General features: G+C 45.0%; 1 protein-coding gene across 6 annotated transcripts in view; it reads right to left on the minus strand.

The window, feature by feature from the left end:
• PLEKHM3 (pleckstrin homology domain containing M3) overlaps window positions 1-22,149 on the minus strand; it is an 88,697-nt gene that overhangs the window by 45,299 nt on the left and 21,249 nt on the right. For all 6 annotated transcript variants that reach the window (XR_011726623.1, XR_011726621.1, XR_011726622.1 and 3 more), the window contains 3 exons: window positions 16,953-17,888; window positions 7,135-7,280; window positions 4,319-4,512 (listed from right to left, as the gene is read on the minus strand). Coding sequence is in view for 3 of the 6 variants with exons in the window: in XM_071747961.1 (XP_071604062.1) it covers window positions 4,319-4,512; window positions 7,135-7,280; window positions 16,953-17,888 (1,276 nt within the window). In the remaining 3 variants the exon portion in view is untranslated. The remainder of the gene's footprint in view (window positions 1-4,318; window positions 4,513-7,134; window positions 7,281-16,952; window positions 17,889-22,149) is intronic.

Raw genomic sequence — 22,149 nt, forward strand, 5'->3', positions numbered from 1 at the left:
TCCTTTGGCAGTCTGGACATGACTTAATGACCTTCTGCTGTCCTTGGTCTGAAAGATGACATAGCCCCAGCTTCACATACGTGAGGTACTGGGTGGTATAGGGATTGCATAAGATCAATCAGGATTCCTGTGATGTGTTTAGACAGGTTCTCCAATTGCCACACAAATATTTTGAAAGTAATCTACTCCTGTGTCAGAAGTGATATGTCTAAGGCCTCACTGTAGGAAGTGACAGGGCTCTATTGTTCAGTATAACTGAATCTGGGCTTGTTTCACCTCGTGCTGACAGACGGGCAGGCTCAGTCAGGACCACAGGGCTGTGGTGCTGGGGTTACCTTTAACCCCCTGCAGCAGCAAGCTCCCACCTGGCTGCTGGGGAGATGCTAAGTGATGTCCCCAGCACTGGAATTCTGCTAGGGTAAAACTGCTATATGGCTGTTCTGGAGCTGCTGCACAAATGGCATCAGATAGAGATGAGTAACAAGGGGGAGAGTTTTCCACAGAAATTCTCAGATTTAATCCCAGAGCAAGGGCACTGCAACGAGCACTGATGTGTTGGGGAACACACTGCAGGACATCTACCTTGTGTCACTGCCATCTCTCTAAAATATCTGGGCTACCAACATCTGGATTGTGAGCTGGGAGAGCAGAGAGCCCAGAGAGAGCTCCATGCTCAGCTGGGGTTAGCCTACCCTACAGCAGCCATAGAGGTGGTGCCTGAAGACTTCCCAAAAAATAATTCCAGCACTTCCTTGACCTGAAGAGCCTTCAGCCATTACAAGAACAGAGGAAAAGAGGCTGTGGCTTCAATCTCAATCGAGAAAGAAAAACCAGAATAAAACTTGGGTAATTCAGCATGGCTTCAAAGAACCACCTTATTATCTCACAGACTTGGAGATGCTCACTCTTTCCTAGCTATCAGTTTTACTTACTCCAGTTTGTTTGCCTGTGCCATTCATTCCTTATTCATCATCCCACAATCCACAGGCTGTGGTAGGATCTGTACAGCTCCACTTGTACTAATTCTGTGCTGGCTGGAGGTTTCACCCTTGTATGTTTCTGCCTGAACAGCATCCACACAAGCCAAGCAACCAAAACAAGCAAGAACTTGTTGAGGAGAGACATTTGAGGCAAATTATCTCTGTTGTAATCCTGGGGTGACAGCCACAGCAAACCAGGCTTACGAACATCCCTTGTAAAACAGGGAACTCAGCAAGAGGCTGGGAGTCTCAGCTGGCTCATCTCCCAGCAACGCTGCTGACAGGCACCACTGAAGGGCCTTGATTCTCCTCCCACTCAAGTCTGAGTTCCTTTATTTTGTTCCCTTGCAAATATAAAAAGTGCTGAGAATGGAGCAATAGGTGAGAACAAGTTGTAACTGATGAAGACTACTTTCACTGGGAGCTTTGTAGCCACTTTTAGGATGAGTTCTGCTTCTTTTCCTTTCATCCTTTTTCTTTCCATTCTTTCCACTTAGTTACTTGCTTCAAAGTTCACAGTGTGGTTCAGCCCAGAGCTCTCTCTGCTAGATGCCAAGTTTTAAAGTTCCCAAAGTACCTATCTATGCACACAAACATTATAAATGACATTTCCACATTTAAGCCAACTGGATCCTGAGCTAACCTGGTTTATAGCCATCTGGAATTCTTCAGAAAAAGTGACTTGTAAGCACTGTAAACAGTTTTGTCTTCCCAGAGGACACCAAGAAGTTTCCAACTTCATTGCCATCCTAATTTTGCAATCGGGATTCAAGAGCAAGGTATAAATTCAAAGAAAGTGATAATGCAAATAGTGTTAATAAAAGGAACCTTGGGGTGATCTGCTTTTCCCTAATAAGGCAGGCTCTATCAGTGTCCCAAAGGCAGCAAGGTGCCAATACAATTAATCAGTCTGTTTTAAGTTCTCCCTAGACAGCAATAGTAACAGTTTGTTTCAGTCTGTTTATATGGGTCTGACAGGTCTTCAAGATGCTGTGTTCACTTTCCTGTGATTAATAGTCATTCTCATACTAAGGTGAAGACCAAGCAGAAAAAGAATGTTTTTAGAGCAGGACAGATAACTGGATTCTCTCCCCCAGCCTTTCATTTCTAACCAGGAAACAGCACTAAATTTAGGAATGCATACTGTTTAAACTCCTCCTCTTCTTGCAACTTGCCCACACGAGCAGCCAAAGGGAAACTCAAACCACTTATTTTCTCAGTTTACTTTTCAGCTGTGCTCCATAAAGCCATCTCAGTGCCAGTGAGTATCTGCATGCTGTGATACGACATGCAGAAAGCAAAGCCACTGGAACCAGTTCTGAGCAAGGAGTAACTCCTTCTGGGAAAAGAACTTTTCTTCTTTTCCATCTCTGCAAACCTCTTGGAGCTGAGGTCTGAAGGACCAAATGAGCAATAAGCCCACCCCGACAGGGACTTACTTCACAGACCAAGAAGGAGCTGGACTCTAATGTGTGTTTTGTACACTCCTGCAGTGGCTTTTACAGCTCTTTTAACAAGTTCTATCAAACTGAAGATGCTTCCCTAGCACAAAAGTAAACTCTTCTTGGGCTGGGCTCCTTCTCTCTACCACAGAGGATTTTGACTGGAGACAGTGTGAGGGAACCTGTAGATAAGGGAGCATTTGGAGAATTTCCAACCTTCCCCTTCTGCCATTCTGAGTGTTTCATTTTGATACAGGGAGTTTCTTCTCTCTCCCCCCCATCCCAAGAAAAGACCATGCTGTACTATTTTTCGTCGATTGTCTCTTCTCTCCACTTCCTCAGCCCCTGCCATCTCTCCTGTTTGGAGGTAGGTTTCTGGGCTCCTTCCTTGTCCTGTTTCCTTCATTAACTCTTCATTTCCTAAGAGCCACTTTGAATCTCATCCTTCTCCTGGCTTTCCCTCACCTCTTTGTCTCTTGCCCACTGATTTCTCTACTTAGGCCTCCTTTGATCTCTGTTCTTCCACTCTCTTACCCAAGTCTATTCAGCTTCATGTCCTCCTGTCTATTTTCATCAGGGCATTCTTTTCTTCAGTGTTAATCAGAAAATGTAATTTCTTTCCCACCACTTTTTCTAAGAGCAACCTCCATGAGTCTTATTCTCCCTTTAGTTTTATTGCAGTTGAAGAGGATGTCAGAGGGAAGCAATTATAGCTGAACAGCAAAAACAGCTCTGCAAGATAATGTAATCCTCTAGAATAAAAGAAAAATCACCTTTGCTTTTGAAATGCTGTAAGCTGCCCTACCAAATAATAGGAACTGAGCAGTAAGACACAAGCACACATCAACACACAGTGGGTCTGACATAAGAACTCAGAAGTCCTCTCCAGAAACCTGTTGCTATGTCCTTCTCTTAGTTCTAGGTAGTTCATGAAAGCAATGACATAGGCTATGTACAGAGCAGCAGTTTTACTCCTTACTTTGGATAAAGACACTAGTGGAGCCTCCTGTCCCTCCCCAAGAGTTAAGGTCCCCCAACTCTATAACACCATGCCCAAAATACAGGCAGTGTGAGTCATCTGCTTCCTTGCCCTCTGGCAGCTCATCATTTCAGAGCAGTGGCATTCCTCTTGGCAGGCCTGGGGTATACAAAGGCTTACACATGCATTAACCATCAGATCAGCTCTGTCTGGAGCTGCTTACCTCACAGGATGGCACGGGCAGAGATATCTCCTCACCCCTTTCAGAGATTCACAGCAAAATTAACTTTGCTTTTTTAAGGTCACAACTGTGGCTTGATGGTTTTAAGGAGATTGTCCATTTTAGCAATGGACTAAGATACAGCACTTATAAAATGAAGTTAACGTTTTATAAAACTACTGTTTCCACCACAGAAAACTCAGTATGAAGCACTTTTTGCTGTGCTGTGACCATGAATGCCAGTGAATGAAACATTCATCACAGCCATGCCATGGCTGGAAAAGAGTGGCTGAGCAAAGCACAATGGCTCTAGTGTCACATGCACCATACACTGAGTCACGTGCCAGGGGACCAGATCTGGTCTCTGCCTTCCTTGAGATCCTACCACAGGAGAGGGCAGAAGAGCTGGATGGGAAAATACTCTTGCACAGCCAGGAAGCCTGAGGGGGAGTAAAGGATGCTGACCACAATGTGTGACCACTGGGCTCATAGCTATCAACAACAACTTCAGACCCTATAAAAACATCTTTGGCAGTAGATAACCCAGCTGCCCAGGGAAGCCAGAAACAAGCAGGACATCCTTCTAAATGGGTAACATCTTGAGAACTAGACTGTGAGGGTAAAAAGCAAAGCAAAGGAGCAAAGCAACACGAGAAGGGACTAGATCCCCGTGCTGTGTGCTGCCTGTGGCTCTCACCTCCTGCGCAGATCCTCAGCCACTGCAGCTCTGCAGCTGAACAGATAGGCTCGCAGGGACTTCAGCTGCTGCCGCAGGCGCACAACGGCTGCCAGGGGCTCAGCGTGCTTGTACAGCATGGGGTTCTCCTGCTGGATGTCAATCAGGGGCTCCTCATAAACGTATTCCAGGAACTCTTTGGCTTGCTTGGACACCTGAAAAAGAAAGCAAACGGTTCAACCAGGCTTTGCTCCCAACACTTCTTAAGCAGATCTTCCTCTCTGTGACCTGTAGCTGTTCCCTGCACCTGAAAACTTCCTCTGCTAGCAGCTACAGGTGAAGACAGAGCTGAGGGAGACCCCCTGTCCCTGCTTACAGCCACGTCAGACTTCATCAAGCCCATCAAAGTTGAGTCTATTAACTGCTTACTTACTCAAACTGCTGTGATATTTGCAGCCACATGTATTCCCACTGCAGGGTAACATGGCTTAGATGATGTTTTCTAAGTCTAACAAATGATTACCAACTCTCTTCCCTGTTAATATTTTCTGTTTGTTGTTTTATTTTTGGTAAGAAGCAAGTGATTATCTGAGTGTCAAAGCCTACACAGTACTATTCCAGGGTAAAGTACTACTCCCATTTGTTTGATGCTCAGTCAGTATGGTCAAAATTATGTTAAAAGAAAATAATCAGAAGCACATCAGTCAAGTTGTTCTGTTTTTTTAAATACAGATAAATAAAACTGAATTTTACTGCTATTACTTGCTCCCAGTGTTTCATCTGCAATAAATTTTTCTTATGCCTTTCTCATGATAGTGCTCTGTTCTATCTCCACCTGCAAAGAGCTACTGTAACCTTAATAAATTAATGGGACTTTTGCTCCTCCTAGGAAAGATACTCCTCTTTCTGAGGTGAGAAGGCCAGATTCCCTTTGTACTTGTCAAGTTTTTTAACACTGGCAATGTTGAAATTTTATTAGACACAGTAGCTGCAGTGCAAAAAGAAGACTGCAGTTAAACAACCTGCTTTTACAACTGTTAAGCTATTTGGCTGTAATATCCCAGCAGTCCCCTGACAACTGCTGTATCTGCAGCAAAGGGTAGTGATAGAGCAAGAGGTGATGGCTTTAAACTGGAAGAGGGGAGATTTAGATGAGATATTGAGAAGAAATTCTTCCCTGTGAGGGTGCTGAGCCCCTGTGCCAGGTTGCCCAAGGAAGCTGTGGCTGCCCCATCCCTGGCAGAGTCCAAGGCAAGGCTGGATGGGGCTTGGAGCACCCTGGGCTGGTGGGAGGTGTCCCTGGGCATGCAGGGGGTTGGAGCCAGATGATCTGTAAGGTCCCTTCCAACCCACACCAGTCTGTACAAACTCACACTGCCAACCGTAGCAAAGTCAGAAGCAGCTGGGATGCAGCCCTTTAACAGGAAGGGTCAGGCACTCCTAACAAGTCTGCTAGCAGCCAGTGCTCAGCCAGCACTCATTTCAGCCTAGCACAATGCCCCCATGGTACTGGGCAGACTCAACAACCCTATTAACTAACCCAAGGAGTGAGAAGATAGGGGGGTTTAGCTTTAAATGTTATGCAAGGATGAATACTAACACTTCCAGACCATTATTTTCTAGAGACCACAAACTTAAGAGTTCAGAATCCAATTTACCAGAAGTTAGCCTCCCCTGAAGCCTCCTGGCACAGGGAGCTCATTCCCTGCTGTGTTTGTCTGGAAGCCACCTGAACCAAACTGCAATCCCCACGGGCTTGGGCATGCAAGTGGGGAAAACAGCTGGCCTAAGGAGGAAAGGATGTTCACAAGATTGCCTCTTTTCTTTTCCCTGCACACAAATGTGAGAGACACAAATATGAAAACAGTAGGGAGACAGGAAAAAAGTGAACCTGGAGATTGAACTGCTGCTTTGGTCATGACAGAAGAAACATGCTTAACTGCCAAGTCCTTTCAAAAAGCTTTTGTAACAGTCAAAGGGATTTTTCTTTTCCTACCCCTGTGCTTCCAGGTGTGAAGTTCCTTGATGTTTTTTCAAGATCCTGGGTATGGGAGGACACAACTCTATAGATTTCGACAGCTCCTGATTTTTTTTTTTTCATGACCTGCCTTGCCAAAAGCAGATAAAACCCTCTCAATTTGCAAAACTTAAGGAACTGATGTAACAGTTTACTTTACAGCTGCTGCTCAGAAGCACAGGAGACCATGGAGCATAAAAAGGAAACATGTCCAATTACAGTGCCCCATATCAGGGTTACCTATACTACTATGGGCTAGCATAGTAGTATATATGGGCTAGCACTTGTTCATTGGCAAAAGCATCCAAAGAAAGAACTCTTAAATATTTATTCCCAGCTTCTAGGAAAGGAAGGGGGTTTTGACTCCGCACATAGGAGCTCTGTAACTCTGAAGAATCCTGCATTCATGGCACAAGACTATCATTTTCCTGATGGCAGACTCACTACCTTTTAATAAGCTCCCTGTCTGACAAATTTTCTTCAAGAGAAAGCTGTTTTTCCTCTAATGGAGCATTTACTGGTTATTTTTTTTCCTTTTCAAATAGCCCATAATAATAATAATAATAATATTCAGAGACACAAAACATCAAACAGCCTCTCCTAACTGTGGCTGCTGGGTCTGGATGCCTTGTAAGCTTGCTACTGCTGCAACATACCCTTCCCCAGGCTGCCAAACAGCACTGCCTCTGCTGGCTGGGAGGCATGTGAGAGGCAAACACCAGAGCACTCAGGTTTTAGAGAAACTGCTTGTGTTGACTTCAACCTCCAACCTGATGCAACCCCACTCACTGGCTAGCAAGCCAGCCTGCAGGGAGGTTACCTTGTACTTGGAAGTGTCCCAGTTATGGACCAGCCGTGCAGGGATGAGGAAGCTGTCATCCACATGGCAGGAGCTGCAGTAGTACCACCCACTGTAGCCGCACACCTTGGCTTTCCCGTGGGACAGACCTATGGAGCACTGACAGCCTGGAACAGAGAGAGGAAAAGTCTCGGTCTGTACACCACACCAGAGGTACACACTCAGGATGCAGAAAGAAAAATAATTATTCCATCTGAGACCCTTTCAAAAATTTCATTGATTTATTTTACCAATGAGCCATTTTTCATGCTCTAAAAATAGAGAAGTAAGTATCAGCATACTTGGACCAGTGCTGAACAAGCACACACTAACTCAGGCATCTCTGACAGAGTTCAGAGAGCAGGCAGAGAGGCTGAGCACATCCCAAGCAGCTAAAGGCAGCAGACCAACCCTGAGACACACTGGGCATTCAAAAGCCACAGCCACCTGAAACCCATGACCCAAAACCTGGGCAGGAAACACCAGACCACAGAAGCACTGCCTGCTGGCTCCAGACAGCTCCCAGTTTCCCCCAGCAGAAGGTGCCAGCACAAGCTAGATCCTGCTGACTGCTAAAGGGATGCTGACCTGGCAGGCAGGATTTGTCCTACAGAACCAGCACAGCCAAGGCAAACCACAGTCAGACCATGAGGAACAACTGTGAACAGCAGTCACGTTGAGAACAAGTAGTCCGTGACTAACATGAGTGACACAGCTCCACTTCCTGCAGGTTTTTCCCCTCACAACTGGATTACCCTGTGTCTTACAAGGTCTGAGGTCTGCCTGATACTTTTTCACAGCTGGACTGCTTGCCTCTTCCCATACCCTCCTGGAGTCCCTGAGGTAAAACAATGTTTTAAAGCTGCTGCTTTAGCTGGAGAGAACTAATGAAGAGCTCTCCTTCACCTGACCACCTGTTTTCACAAAGCAGACACAAACTCCTTGTATTTGATACCTCTGTGGCTAAAACTAGTCAACAGGCTCAAATAATACTAGAGTAGAGGGCTGAGGACAGACAGCACAGACACATTAAACAACCTGCTCAGGAAGTGAAGCTAAAAATGTTTAGATAAGATATAATGAGATGTCTATGGCTGTTATTAACACCTCCTTGACACAGCACACGTGACAGTATTTCTGCTTTTCCTTCAAATGAGTGTCCCCATATGACATTTACAGCTACAGACACAATTAGCACCACAGCCCCACTCTGGCAGGTGCTGCATGCTCAGATGGTTTCTGCTGGAGCTGGTTAGTACTGCTGAGGAGCAGAATCCCTGTACACCACTCTTAAGGCAAAAAGTACTAGTTAGACAGTTTTTCAGGCAGAAGTCAATGGACAGGTTGTTTTTGCCAATTTAACACATTTTATTTAGCATAAATACGTAATTTCTCCCACCGAAGGTGTCTTTTTTCCCCTGAAGTTATCCTGATTTGAGGAGAGGTTGCAGCTCTAAGTATAAATCAGACTCCTCCTCCCCATTAGCTGATACTACCATGTCCCTCTGCTCTCATCAAAATAATGAGAGCAGCCTCACCAACACAATTATTTCACTTCCTCTTCCTCCACACCCCAGAGCCTTTTGACCATACACACTATCAAGTGGATGGGTGTAGGACATGGCCTGTCTCCATCCCCATCTCTCCCTTCCCTTGCTTTATGAGGATATACAGTTTCTTGAAAAAATCAAACATAAAAATACGTCAGCTGATGAAAGAGGTAATTATGTTACGGTCTCCTCCTTCATAAGATCAAGGCATAAGCATAAAAATGTATCTCAAGTGTTGCAAGATCCATAATGCAAAAAATGTGACCTCGGCTAATCCCAAACAGAGAACTTAAAATTATGACTGTAAACTATTATCACTGTGGAAAAAAAATTCTGCATGGCAAACATGAGCAGAACTTTTTGCAAAGCAGTATTTTTAGGGCAGAAAAAGTGCAGGTATGCCTTTTACAAGAGTGAAGTCAATTCAAGTAATTCAGCAGTGTAATAAAAAGAGCTGACCTATGACTGCAGCTTGGGATTACAACTCCGAAACCAGCAACTTGGTATTTCAGCACAAAGCACATATTTTCTTGCCTGTCCTTTCCTGCCTTTTTTTTTTTAATAAAAAAGCAGTTTCCTGACTAGTCAGGTAAGAGAGTCTCCATGTAATCATGCTCCACTAGGCTGAGATGAAGTCAGAGGGCATGCCTGGTACAAGGCTCAGTATCAGTACTCTGTAGTACATACAGAAACATTCTTTTTCCACTTTCAAAAATGCACTCACACATCAAGGTGAAGGTTTTGACCAGCTGAGGAGACAGGAAATACCAGTCCTGTTCATCTGACATGACGTCTGCCTGACCAGCAGAAAGGAAGATGCTTGCAGAAGGGACTGACACTGTCACTATGGAGCCCATGTTGTCAAAAGCACAACAGATGTCAATCTTGCCCCTTTGTGAAGCATTCCAGCTTCTTTCCTCACGGAACAAGGTGAAGCAGTACTCAAAAGAGAACACTCCCCCTTCCCAGGCTAAAAGGCAACAAGCCCTCAAAGAGGATGTTGTGCACAGCACATTCTTCTGGGGCAGCCCTGCTAGAAGAGGTGAAGGAGCAGAACCCTTCTTACTGGTTGCCTCTGAATTTTCTGTCACTGGAAAGCACTGAAGCATCCATGTTTATACCTCAACTGCCTCCATCTTTAGCAGTCATTACACAGAGCCATCACCTCACACTGGATCAAACAGACTGATAAGTGACATGCATGTATTCCAGGTGCACTGCAGCAGCTGATGAGCTGGTAAAGCTGACTGAAGTCAATGCCATTAACACCTTTCCTAACATTCCCCACTAGCCAACACTGACTCTGGGGGGATGAGGGTGGGGATGGGACAGAACACACAGCATTCACCTGTCACTCTGCACTCCTTGCCACTCCAAAGGCTGCTAGTTTGTCTTACTGCCCTAACTCCTATCCCATGCATTGTTTTCTCCCTTATTCCAGCCCTTCTCTGATCCTGTGTTTGTTTCCTTGTTCCTCAGAAACACTCCCTTTTACACAGAATATTTCTCATTCTTCTTCATATTTTCAAGTAAATAATCATATTCTGAAAAGCTACATAACTGCTGTAAGGTTGGGGTATTTTAGATGAGAATGTGGCACTGGCACCTACCTTACATTTTCCCTTGCCTCCCAAGCTTTGCTCGTTTAAAATCACCATCCTTTCCATTCCTATCTGTTGTGATTCATAATGATGGCTATTTCTACAATCCTTTCAAATCAAGCTATCAAAGCACTGATTTTCTTTGATGTTATGCAGTTCAAAGTGATGTGGTGTGACAAACATATTTCTGTGGCATAGACCACTTATGCTACTTTGTTTTTTTTAAGATGGGAAAAAAAAAAAAAGCAAGAGTGGTAGAGAAAGGAAGGAATAGCTTGTGGCTTAATGCCCTTGGAAGTCCTGCAGCTGGATGGATGTTCAGGTATCTAAACTTGCCATCACATTTACCAGAAGCAAAGCTAGTGCTATTCCAGCCAAGATAGTCAGATGTAGCTGACCTCCTCAGAGACTGATAAGACAACTCAATAAATGGTTTGGGGTGGAGGAAGGGACCATTTAATTTTGGCAGAGAACACACCTATCTGTACAGTAGAAAACTACCTGTTTTCTCTGTAGAGAAAACACCAACTGCAGAGAGGGGGAAAAAACAGCACAACTTTCACAAAGCCTCTCTCACTCCTAATGCTGACACAGAACATGACCCACGTAACATCTGAACAAAGGTCTGGAAAAACCTGAGTCTAGAGCAAGGAGAATACTGTGATATTTACTATTACCCCAAATGGTCATTACCTAAAGGATGCTAGAGAGCAAGCAACAGAGGGAAGAAGTGTAGCTGTAGCTATACTGTTGGCAAAGTCAGGGAAGGAATGAGCAGAGCAGGAATATCACCATCAAGAGGCTCATCTCCAAGTGCTGAGACTTTGAGAGGGAAGAAGCACAGAAAGATGAGGCTAAACAGTTGCAACAAGCCTCTCTCTTTGACTTCAGGTGATGGCAAGGATAGTATAGAGGGGGGATCCAAGACACCTGAACACAATTCCTCTTCTGCAAAATGTGGAAAACACTACTTCTGCCACTTCCAGGGTGTTGCATACTCCTGTGGTCAAGGAAGACATACACAACTATTAGTTTTATCCAGATACCTTCTGCTTTGATCTTTTAGCAAGAAATGATTGAAGTAGCTGCACAGTGAAAGAGAGACAGTGGAAGACAAAACTAGAATTATGTACACACCTGTTTTCCTTATTCAATAAAGCTCCTTGTTCAGTACCAGAAAAAAGCAACTCCCTTGTGATTGTGTACCATAATCAAATCTGTGACAGATTAGCTTAGAAGCTAATTCATTTAGAAACAACATACAATATGAAGAAAATGACCCATTGACTTCAAAAGGCTTTCAGCTTTATGAAGCCATAAAACAGATGAAGCAGAAGGAAGCAGAGCCACAATTCTTCAGTGTTAGATCAGACATGCAGCACTGCTCTGGCTGCTCAGCACAAACAGAAGGAGAAGGTGAGAATTACTTTGGTTGCTGGCTTTGTGTTCCTGTGCATCTGCCCCAATTCACTTCACCGTGGGAAAACTCAGCCTCAGGAGGAAGACACACTAACAACCCAGCTCAATCCTCCCTCATCCCTGCCCAGGTTTCAATTTGCATCTATTCTATGTCCTCTTCCCAGCATTACCCTTTGGTTGGGTTTGTTGGTTTGGGTTTTTTGTTGTTTGTTTGTTTCTTGTTTTGTTTTTTTCCCAAAGCAATTCTCTTTCTAAAGAAATAATCAAAACTCCTAAATGTCCAAGCAAAGCCTGACACTTCACTCACCTTGCCTACTTAGTGAGCTTCTTACAGACTGTAAAAAACAAAGAAACAAACAACACCTTAACAGAAAAGGCAGAAAAATTCCCCTCTTCAAGCTACGTGGGTTTGACCCCATCCAAGCATAATTACCCAAGCTACATTTAAGTTCCACATCATTTATCTCAGCAACATACCAACCTCACTGCAATTATAATCTAGATCTGCTTCTCCAGAAATAAGGAAGGGTTCATTAGTCCCCAGTTCCCAGCATCAAATTGTTTTCTGAATAGACTCCAGAGGATGGAGCAATCCTTCTGCAGGGTATACAGCTGAACTGTGCCTTCCCAATAAAACTAATAGTAGTTAAGGCTGCAAATGTAACACTGAAAAAACAGAAATGTCAAAGTGTAAGCTTGCACTGTGCATATATAGGTCAAACCCAGAATTTCATCAGCAAATCGGGAGCAAACAATAAAACTACTTTTGGAAACTAGGTTTTGATTTGCTTGTGTTTCCCCCCCTGAATTCCACCAGAACACAGGTTGTTTACCTTTAGTGTCAAACGCTGGGGAGGGCTGAGATGCCATTCTTCCCAGAGAACTTGCTCTGAGGGGATTGCAAACAGCCAAGAAGACACACTCCTCACAGAGTTACAGTCTGGAGTCCACCTTGTGTGCTCCTAGGCCACCCTTTCAACTCCTTTCTCCCCATTCCCGGGACAACAGTGCTGAGGACAAACACCATATACCACAAACTAATTTGCTGTTCTTTCCCCATGCCCTTAGAGAAATATTCTGTGCACACTGGCTCTTTGCTGAGACTGTGAAGCACTGCCTGACAGGAGGGAATGCAAGCTCCCATGGAATGACCTTCTGGCAGGATTCAGTAATTCACCAGCTCTGTAGTCAGGGATGGGAACTGAACATACTCTCTGGGCCAGCTCTTGAAGCCTGCCAGCTAGAAGTAAGTAGATAATTTGAGCATAATTAATAATGGTCTCCCCATTCCTACAGCTGATTACTCACACTTGGGTTTATATGCCAAGAAGGTAGACAAGACAAGAGAGCAAAGATCAGGCCAGCCATTTGTGTGACCAGAGAAACACTGTGCCAGCGTCCTCATCTGTGGCCAGCTCAGCTAGCAAAGCAGTCTCTGTTCAGCTCACGTTTTGTATCTGCTCCATTTAGTTTGAAGACCACTTCCTCTGCACCACTCACTGATGTACTTACACTGCAGGCTATCTGACCCACTGCAAATTAAGTACACCTGCCTACCCAAACTCACCCTTCTCTGGAAACCTGCCCCTCCACTCCCCCCAGCACCACAGCAGCCACAGTCTATTTTCCAAACATTAATTTAGACAAGGACAATGGTTTTTTCTGCTCGGCTGGTTTTGGCTACCAAAGAATAAGAGTTTAGAAACTCCACTGTTAGCAGTGGAAGTTTTACTTCTGAATCAATGGAAACAGGGTCTGAAAGTCACATACAAGACTGGAAGACTATGGTCTAAAGCAAAGATACTTGAACAATAAAACCTTTACAGTGCAAAACATTCTCAGGGGATTTTAGAGTCAAAAATACAGGGAAGGCAAAAAGCTGCTGCAGTCTTGGAACAAAGGGATCAATTGAAATGAAACCAAGCACAAAATACATACAGCACTTAGCAAGCACTATCCTAAAAGCCCTGGACAGGTGAGAGCAACTGTTCTTTGGGACTAAAAACGTGTCAAGTGTTGACAACCTTCCAAATGACCTTCAGGTATTTTATTATTGTGATGCATTAGTTAAGATTTGTCCCCTAGTATTTTTATTTCAGTGACACGCTAAAAATAAGTGCTGAGAGTGATGAAAGTATTTGCTAAATTCAAGAAAGGAGTATCCATGCTTTTCAACTATCTGGACTTAAGAAGTTTAAATTATATAGCATTCTGAGAAGCTGAATGAAGTCAATACTGAACTAAGCTAACTTTTTTTTTTTTTTTTTTTTTTTAAATCACACCTTCTGGCTTGCAAGGTACTAGGAAAATAGTCTGTTTTCACTGAGGGGAAAAAAAAATTACTTTTCCAGCATTAAGGGCTGGTTTCAGATCAGTGGGGTGAGCCAGAGCAGAGGCTACAGGAGCTGGGCATGTTACCCATCTACACACATGATCACAGCACTAGAGGCAGAATGACTCCTGGAAAGCCAACAGCTTTTCATCTGCTGCTCAATTTGACAGGGCTGCAAGCTCAGGAAATAGACCATTTACTGACCTTGGCTTCTCTGCACCTACTCCTCTGCTCAGCCAGCCAAGCCAGTGGAGCCCTATGAACAGTATTTATCCTTCTGGCAAGTGAGGAGACATGAAGAAAGCAGGGAGGAGAAGACAGAAGGCACCCCAGAAGAGGAGCAAGGAAAGACATGCAGACAAATAAAAGGGAGCAGAGGACACTTGCAGAAGGCAGAAACTCCCATGTCCATTAGGACTTGCTGTCTAAGCAACTAGAGTTCCTGGCAGATGCAACTGACTCCTCTGAAAAAATGTTTGTTTTAATAAAGGACAGGGAGAGAAAAAGTAAAAGGTGAAAAGGAAGAGAGACATCAGAAGAACAGGAGCTACACAAGGACAAGAGGCAAGGGCAGTGGCCATTTGTCTTCCCCCTCTACAGAAACATGAAGCCATGTGCCAAGGGCACTGCACAACTGAAGAGCAGCTGAGGACATTTGCTCCTTACAGACCTCCAGAAGAAACACCTGCTTTGCCCACCAACCCCCAGTCAGCCCAGCAGGGAGACAGGACAGTCACTGGTGTGTGCCCAACCAGCCACTGCTGTCTGCAAGATGCTGTGCTTGCCAAACACGTTTTGATGGAAGCCACCTCATCCCAAATTTGTAACATGAACCGTGTGGGGACCTCTCTTGAATGCAGGTGAAATAAAGAATAAACAGTGGTAACATCACCCCTCCCAAGACATCATCCTAACATGATGCATGTCTCTCCTTTCCTGCATATTAAAGAATAAATCTTAAAACCTGACTTGCAACTAACTTTAACTTCAGATGCATTTGAAGACGAGAGGTAAGTCCCATTAAATTCTTACCTGAGCAGACCAACACTCACAAATGCCACTTGCTCAGTGTCCCAACCACTTCCCATGGGAACACTGCTGTAACCCCAGCAACAAGGCAGGATCAGGCCTGCAGGCAGATGAACATGCAAAGGACAGAGAAGGCTGCCATTCCAGTGCCAGCAGCTTCTAGTTAACTCCACGCTCCAAAATGTTTTGCTATTTCAAGCCAAAAATATAAGTAGTGGCAGCAAAAGGAAAAAGTGTTTATAAGAGAATACTTCTCCACTGCTAATCAGCAGCCTATTCATTCATTTTTGGAAACTATGAGAAACAATACCCTGCCCTCTGCAGTACAAAGAGAGAAATGTGGAGGAAAGCTTTTGTATGTGCTGATCAAGCAAAAGAAAACTTTTTTCAAGCTGCCTTTCTGTGTATCAACAGTGTGTGTCCTCCTGCCTGACGACTACACCTAACACCACTGCCCTGGCTTGTATCAGGAGCTGAAAAGTGCTGGGCAAACCTCAGGATAAACTCTTCCACAGCCAGGCACAGCCATTCACATTCTTCCCTACCTGCTCATGAGTGTCAGCTGTTTGTCTGGGAGCAGTCCCTTGAAAAGCTTTTACTGAGGGAGAAAAGGAAAGGGGGATGCAGTGGGCTTTTCAAACAGGAGGGAAACTTCACAAAGACTGCAAAGAGGGAAAAAAAAAAAAAAAGAAAAACTGTCCCCATCAGGTCCTCCCAACAACCTTCTTTATCAGAGGTTCATTGTCAATCAATTAGCCAAGGCAGCAGGGGTCTGTAGGAAGGGGGGCAGCTCCAGAGACAATGGTCTGCCCTGTTGTATTACTATTTAATCACTTTTCCTAAATAAATAAAGCAGCCCTGAGGTGCTGTCATGTCAAGGGAATTTATAACAAAAAAACCCTTCATTTTTCATTGGTCATTACTTTTCCTTCCCTCCCACCCCTGCAGGACTAGAGAGGGTTATTACTGTAGCCTTAAGTTCCATCTTTGTGCTGCTTGCCTTTGATTCCCACTCGGACCTTGCCACTTTCTGGCACTAATTTGTCAGGCTGAACAAAGGAGGGATTTGTACCTCCTGTAAGGTCTCAATTAGGAAAGGCTTCTGCTGTATTATGTGCCATTGGGACAGGACACAAAGACGGTAATTACAGGAATTTGCACTAAATGGCTGAAGAATTCACAGCAAAACTTTTCTTCCTCCCCCCTCCCCATCCTTTTCCAAGCTCACCCCTCCCAGCAGCCCTGGGGAAAACGGCTCTCAATGCCTGGGAGCTGTAATTACCAACTGCAGGCCCCCAAGGTTAAACAGCAGCCCGGGCTGGGAGCAGCGGGCTGCAAGCAGAGAGCCTCAGCTGGCTGCTGGGCCTCACAAGCCTCCTCAGCACTAACTCTGCTGACCCAGGCGAGTTTCACCAGTTTCTCCCAGTTATAATTACAATTTTTCATTTCTTTGAAGCACTGGGAATGCTTCATGTGTACCAGCCAAAAGGCTCTGCAGGCCTGATAGGGCCAGAGCACCCTATTTCTGTGGGGAATACAGGAGTGAGAGCAGGATCATGTTGGGAAAGGAAGTCCATCCCTTCCCACAAATAAGTCTGCTCCCATACCACCTAATGCAACACTAAAACCTGTTTCACATTAGAGACCTGCATTTTGTTGCCATCCCAGGGCTTATTTTGAGAAGGTCACTGGAAATGCTCTCCAGGACCTCAGTCCTAGATGAAGCAGAATTACAAGATTTTCCTCTGCCAATCTTTGAACTGAAAGAAATTAGAAGCAAGGAATGAAGCTCGCACACTGTCTGGGACAATTTCTAAAAATCCAAGTGATTTTATTTTCTCCTCCTGCAGAAGGGGAGTGGGTGCTTACCTGCACACTTGAAGCTCTGAACTGTGAGTCCTCTCTCCAGAGACAGTGTGGTGAGGATGCTCAGGAAGCTGGTGGTCACAGACTGCCGCTTGCTCTTTCTAAGATCGTTTCCAAGGGGCCGATCTCCAGGTTTGTTCCTAAGTGTGACTTGGGGGTTCTGAGTTAAACTTCTGGTAGCATTGGCTGCTGCTGTCAGGGCCTCCATCCACTCCTGGGCCCTCTGGCGGGTCTCTGCACGCAGACGGAGGACATCTTGAGGAAAAATCACCTGAAAGCAAGAGTCACAGCCATCCTGAGTATCTGTCTGGACAGACAGGCACACGTCCACGTTGTAGCTCAGCAGGGGATCTTCATCAAGCCTACCCGGTTGGAATGCCATGAGATAAGACCTGTTCAAGACAAAAGTAAACGCCTTCCAGTTATTCTGGACAGTTAACCTATAAAGAGTCCCTGATTTGAGAATATTTTGGTACTCTTTAGTGTTCTCAGTCAAATTCATGGATAGGAAGAGCTCCATAGGCTTCTCTAACAATCCATTGGTTTGTGAAAGGTCACTGTTATTTTCAGGCTTTGGCACATTCTCCAGTTTCTCCTGCTGCCTTGTGAAAGCAGGCACAGTAGCTCGCACCGCTTCCCAGAGTTTCTGTCCCCAGTCCAAAGCCTCCCATGAGGACTCTGCCTTCAGCTGCAGCTGTGAGTTGTCTGACAGGACAGTGTCCACCACCTTGGTTTCAATGCAACCACTAACAGTGACCCTTTGGAAGTGCACGAGTGGATGCACACTGGGAAGAGCCTGGTTGCCGCTGCTGTCCAAGCAATATAGATACAGTTTGTATGGGGAGAGCTCAGCGTAACAGGTTTGCCAGAAGCTGTCATTGTTTCTTCTAACTTCTAAGTATCCTTTCTTCAGAATATTTGGGAACATTGGCTTGTGTTCTGGAGGAAACAAAATGAGAGCATTACCATTAGTTCTTTTAAAAAGAACAGTTTCAAATTGTTGTGTCATTCTGGCTTATCTGCCTTTCCTGCCCACACATGGTGCATCTGGATACACCACAGAAATAGCCACCTTCACACAATAGGCTACAATTATCAAACACCAGCACTGACTATCCACTTGACCCAACAAGAATACAGCACTTTTTAACCCAGAGGTACAAAAACACTTTACAAAAAGGGTACAGGGAAGAAGATGGAGAAACAAAGCAATTTTCCTGAGATTAGCTGGAAGTATTATCCAGGAGAACAGCAATAGAGCAACAGAACACCACAAGTCTCCCAGAACCTACAAGCACCTCAGGTGCTTCTGAGCAGACCCTTTCACAAATCCCAGGCCAAGTCAAGGAGAGTTTTCTCTGTCCCCAGAAAACCAGCACGAGTCATTCTGGATACCAAAGTGACATGAATTTCAAAGGAATTATCTAAAGCATTTCTGAGTTTTAAAAAAGGTTTCCACGCAAAATTTGTTCCAATCTAATCTGCACCACTTCAGCCCCCATTTAAACAAGTGAGGGTGCTGTTTTCACCTTGCTGGACATGTGGCTCAATGCAATTTCTGTTGGTCCCTGGATAAATTCAGTTGCACTCACTATTACAGTCTAACACTGACTTTGACACTTGGCATCCCAGAACAACCCAGCCTGAGGAACAAATTTTGCTGCCATTTGACTCCTACTTCACCTTTTCAGTAAGGGTACCTGTGATAGGTCCTGACTTACAAACAGTGGCAAAATTAGGACACCACTGAAGGTTTCTGCCTCCGGGGTTCCATCTCCCTTAGGGACTGCTTATGCCTGATGCAGGAGCAAGGTACCCCCTGGGAGCAGCTCCTCACCCACTGCCTGGCACAATGAGGTCAAAACAAGATCACCACCAACTGACCTGAACAAACAGCATTACAAACCAAAGCAAAACAGGAGCTTCTGCCCTCAGGCTGACAATGTGTGTAACAGGGAAAGGGCAGGCAGCCAGGAGTACAAAATATTTTCAGTGCCCCAGCTTAACCAGTTCCCACTGATATTAACAGGCTATGCTTCAACAAATTTTAGGCACGATCACCTCTGAGTATGCCTAGGATGTCTTCAGCTTGGAGCTAAGAGAACCCAGGCATCTGAAACGTGATAACAAAGCCGAGGCTGTACACAAGTTACTGCATCTCAGTATGGGAAGCACTTGGGCTGAGCCTTGCCAGCTCAGCCTCAGCTTCCCCACACCACCCACTTACTCAGAAAGGAGCCCACATTTTAACACCATGTTCAAAATGCTCCACACTTCACCTAGAAAGATTTCCTACACCCTAAAACCAAAACAACAATTAAAAATTTGCTACTTTAGCACTAGATCTGAAAAGGCAGGAAAGAAATCAATGGAGCCATATTTTGCTGTCAAATAAGCTACTCTTAGAGTATTTCAGCTAAATATGAATACTGAAAGCCTCATCTAAAACTCAAAATGGTGGAGAAAAACACTTTCATATCCCAAATGGATGGATACATGCACACACAAACACACACAATAAAGAGAACAAATTTCGTTCACTGTACATCTCTAGCCCTGACATTCATTAGTATTTCTGCACTAACTCAAAAGCCATTAATTTCTCTGAAACCCACACTAATCCCTTTGTAGTGCAGATAATGGGCAGCCATTCTAGAGTCATCTTCCCTTTCTATTAATCCAATCAGGGAGGCAGCACTTCTGCAGCTCCAACTGCAATCCCTCTCACTTCCATCAAGTACAGATGACAGTTCAAGCTTCTCCATAATAAGACAACTCATAACCTTCCCCCAGCCACCCCTCCTTCATCCTGCACACCGCTTTGCTTCTCTTTTGTTGAGTTAGAGAAAGGCTACCTCTCCCTGCCTTTCAGAGAGGCACCCCCTCTCCCTCCTTCACCCCGCTCCTTCCCTTCAAGCTCCCACGAATCAGCCCCCCTGATGCTCCCTCCAACTGGGACAGAACCAGCAGCCAACTTGATTAAAACTGAAATGCCTCATATTGTTCAGGTCAGGGCAATAGATGCTGGCAGACAGGTTGAATCCATATGCTACAAATCCCACTCACACATTGCAACTCTGCTCATTTATCTTTTCAGCATGCAGTGTGCCAGATAATGTCTTTCCATTCAGACAGCAAAAGCTGCCACCTTTCCATCCACCTTCCAAACATGAACTGCATCTTTTCCTACCTACAGAGACAGGGAGAGTAAATTGAGGGATAGAAAGAAGGAAAATCATCCAGCAGATGGCTCACAACTGAGCCATTTGGAGTTATAAATTTCAAGGGGAGAGGGTGAAGAAAGCAGAGGGAAAAAGAGAGAGACTCAGCAGCTGAGGACAGGGCAGTTACGTCCTCCAGTATCTCATCTCCTTTGGGTATTGCCCACTCATCCTGGCTAAGAACCCTGCAACCAGCACACACCTATTCCTCTCCATACTTGGGGACACTTGGTGAAACCAGCACCACAGGAGAGGGAACCCAAACATCTCAGCATGTACAGAAGATACATGTTCCTGACCAACTGGCTGCATGCATCCCTGTTGGTACAGCAGGAAAACTTGCCCTGTTTTTCACCACTGGAGCATTTTTGATTACAGTAATACCAAAGAACTCCGAAAAGACAAGAAGCAGAGATACCTAATTTCTGAGGGACTGGTGTTTTGAGGTGGCACTCCTCTCTGGGCTCTCTAATGCTCAGTAAGATACTAGCATAAGTTACAGAATCTTTGTCAATAGTCAGTCCTCTTCTCTGGTTTCTGTAGAACTTTGCAGACACCTTTAGGACCTAAAATGCTCTCAGACTGGGTCAGGCTAGAAACCTCCTTGGTAAGATGCAGGATCACCCTCAGACCCCAATCTGTGAATCACTGGTATGCTGCTCAGGTATTCAAATTTAGATGCCTCACCTCCACAAATACACACTAGAGAACTACATAATACATACAACTGCCTTATGAAGGGAGGCAAACCTCTCTCCAAATATCTCCTGCACAAACACCTGAATACAAGATCATACTTTCCAACTCTCCCAAATGACAGCTAGGCTTCTAGACAGATAAAGATATGAAATGTGCAGTTGGTAATTTTAAAAAACTGTCAGTTGAAAGGAGGTAAAATCCTGGGCTCATTGAGGCACAGTAGATTTCTGGCTGGGTGACCAGATTTAAGGCTGTCAACCTGCTCTCACATGTCTATTTTGCCATGCCACTGTGCTGCAAACACTCCTCAGGCTCAGCTTCCTGAGAGAGCATCCTGCCAAAATCAGCAAGGCTGGCTGAGCACCTCCATAGCTGCTTGCTGGTGAGGGGCAGAAGGCATCAGCCTGCCAGCATGCAGGTGCTGAGGGCAGCGATGGCTCTGGAGCTCCTGGGTTCACAGGCAAAGCAGGCAAACAGAACAGCTCCCTGGGGAAGGTACTACAGCACCCACAACCCTGGGAGTGCCTGGGTTTGAATGAAAACATCCACAGGACTAGCAAAGAAACTGCTCACACACTGGGTTTTAAGCCTGTTTTTGCTGGACACTACAGAGCAGCACTCTCCCTTTGTTTTCCAGGCCACATGCCCAGAAATACAGAAGCCTGTCTTGAATCTGCTTACAACTTCCTTCTTTGCTAGCTCCACGCTGCTCCCCAGCACACACAGAGCCCACTCCTACCACATTAGCTGTTCTGCCAGCAGGCCTACAGAGATACTGCCCCAAAGGCACAGCTCCTTTTCAGATCCTTTTCTTTCACAGCACATGGAAAGGATCCAGGATCATCTTATGAGTATTATGAAAAAGCAAGCAACAGAACAGATAAGCTCATAGTAATAAATATACTATGAAGATAAGGGTAAAAAAATTGAGAAGAGTTAATCTCTGCAGCTGCTTGGCCAGACTGGAAGGACTGGGGGACCTCTGCAGGTTCCAGAAGGAAATCCCTGACCACAACGAGGACTGACAGGAGTGCCTGAAGTTGCTCTCAGTATCTCATATGCATTCATTTAATCTGTATTAAAGCCCTGGAAAGAGACGTCTCCACAGGCTGTGGCAGCCACTGTGACTCCTTTGACCACTGCAGCTTTTAGCCAACCTTAAAAAATGGCTTTTGGTCTCTTGTGGAGAACAATTACCAGTCCCAGACACAGGCACCTGCAACACACAGTTTCTTGCTTTTGCTTCTCTCTTTTCAGCTCACAGTATCACTAAACTCTAT

The sequence above is a fragment of the Heliangelus exortis genome, chromosome 6, assembly GCF_036169615.1.
Source record: "Heliangelus exortis chromosome 6, bHelExo1.hap1, whole genome shotgun sequence".
Classification (NCBI taxonomy): Eukaryota; Metazoa; Chordata; class Aves; order Apodiformes; family Trochilidae; genus Heliangelus; species Heliangelus exortis.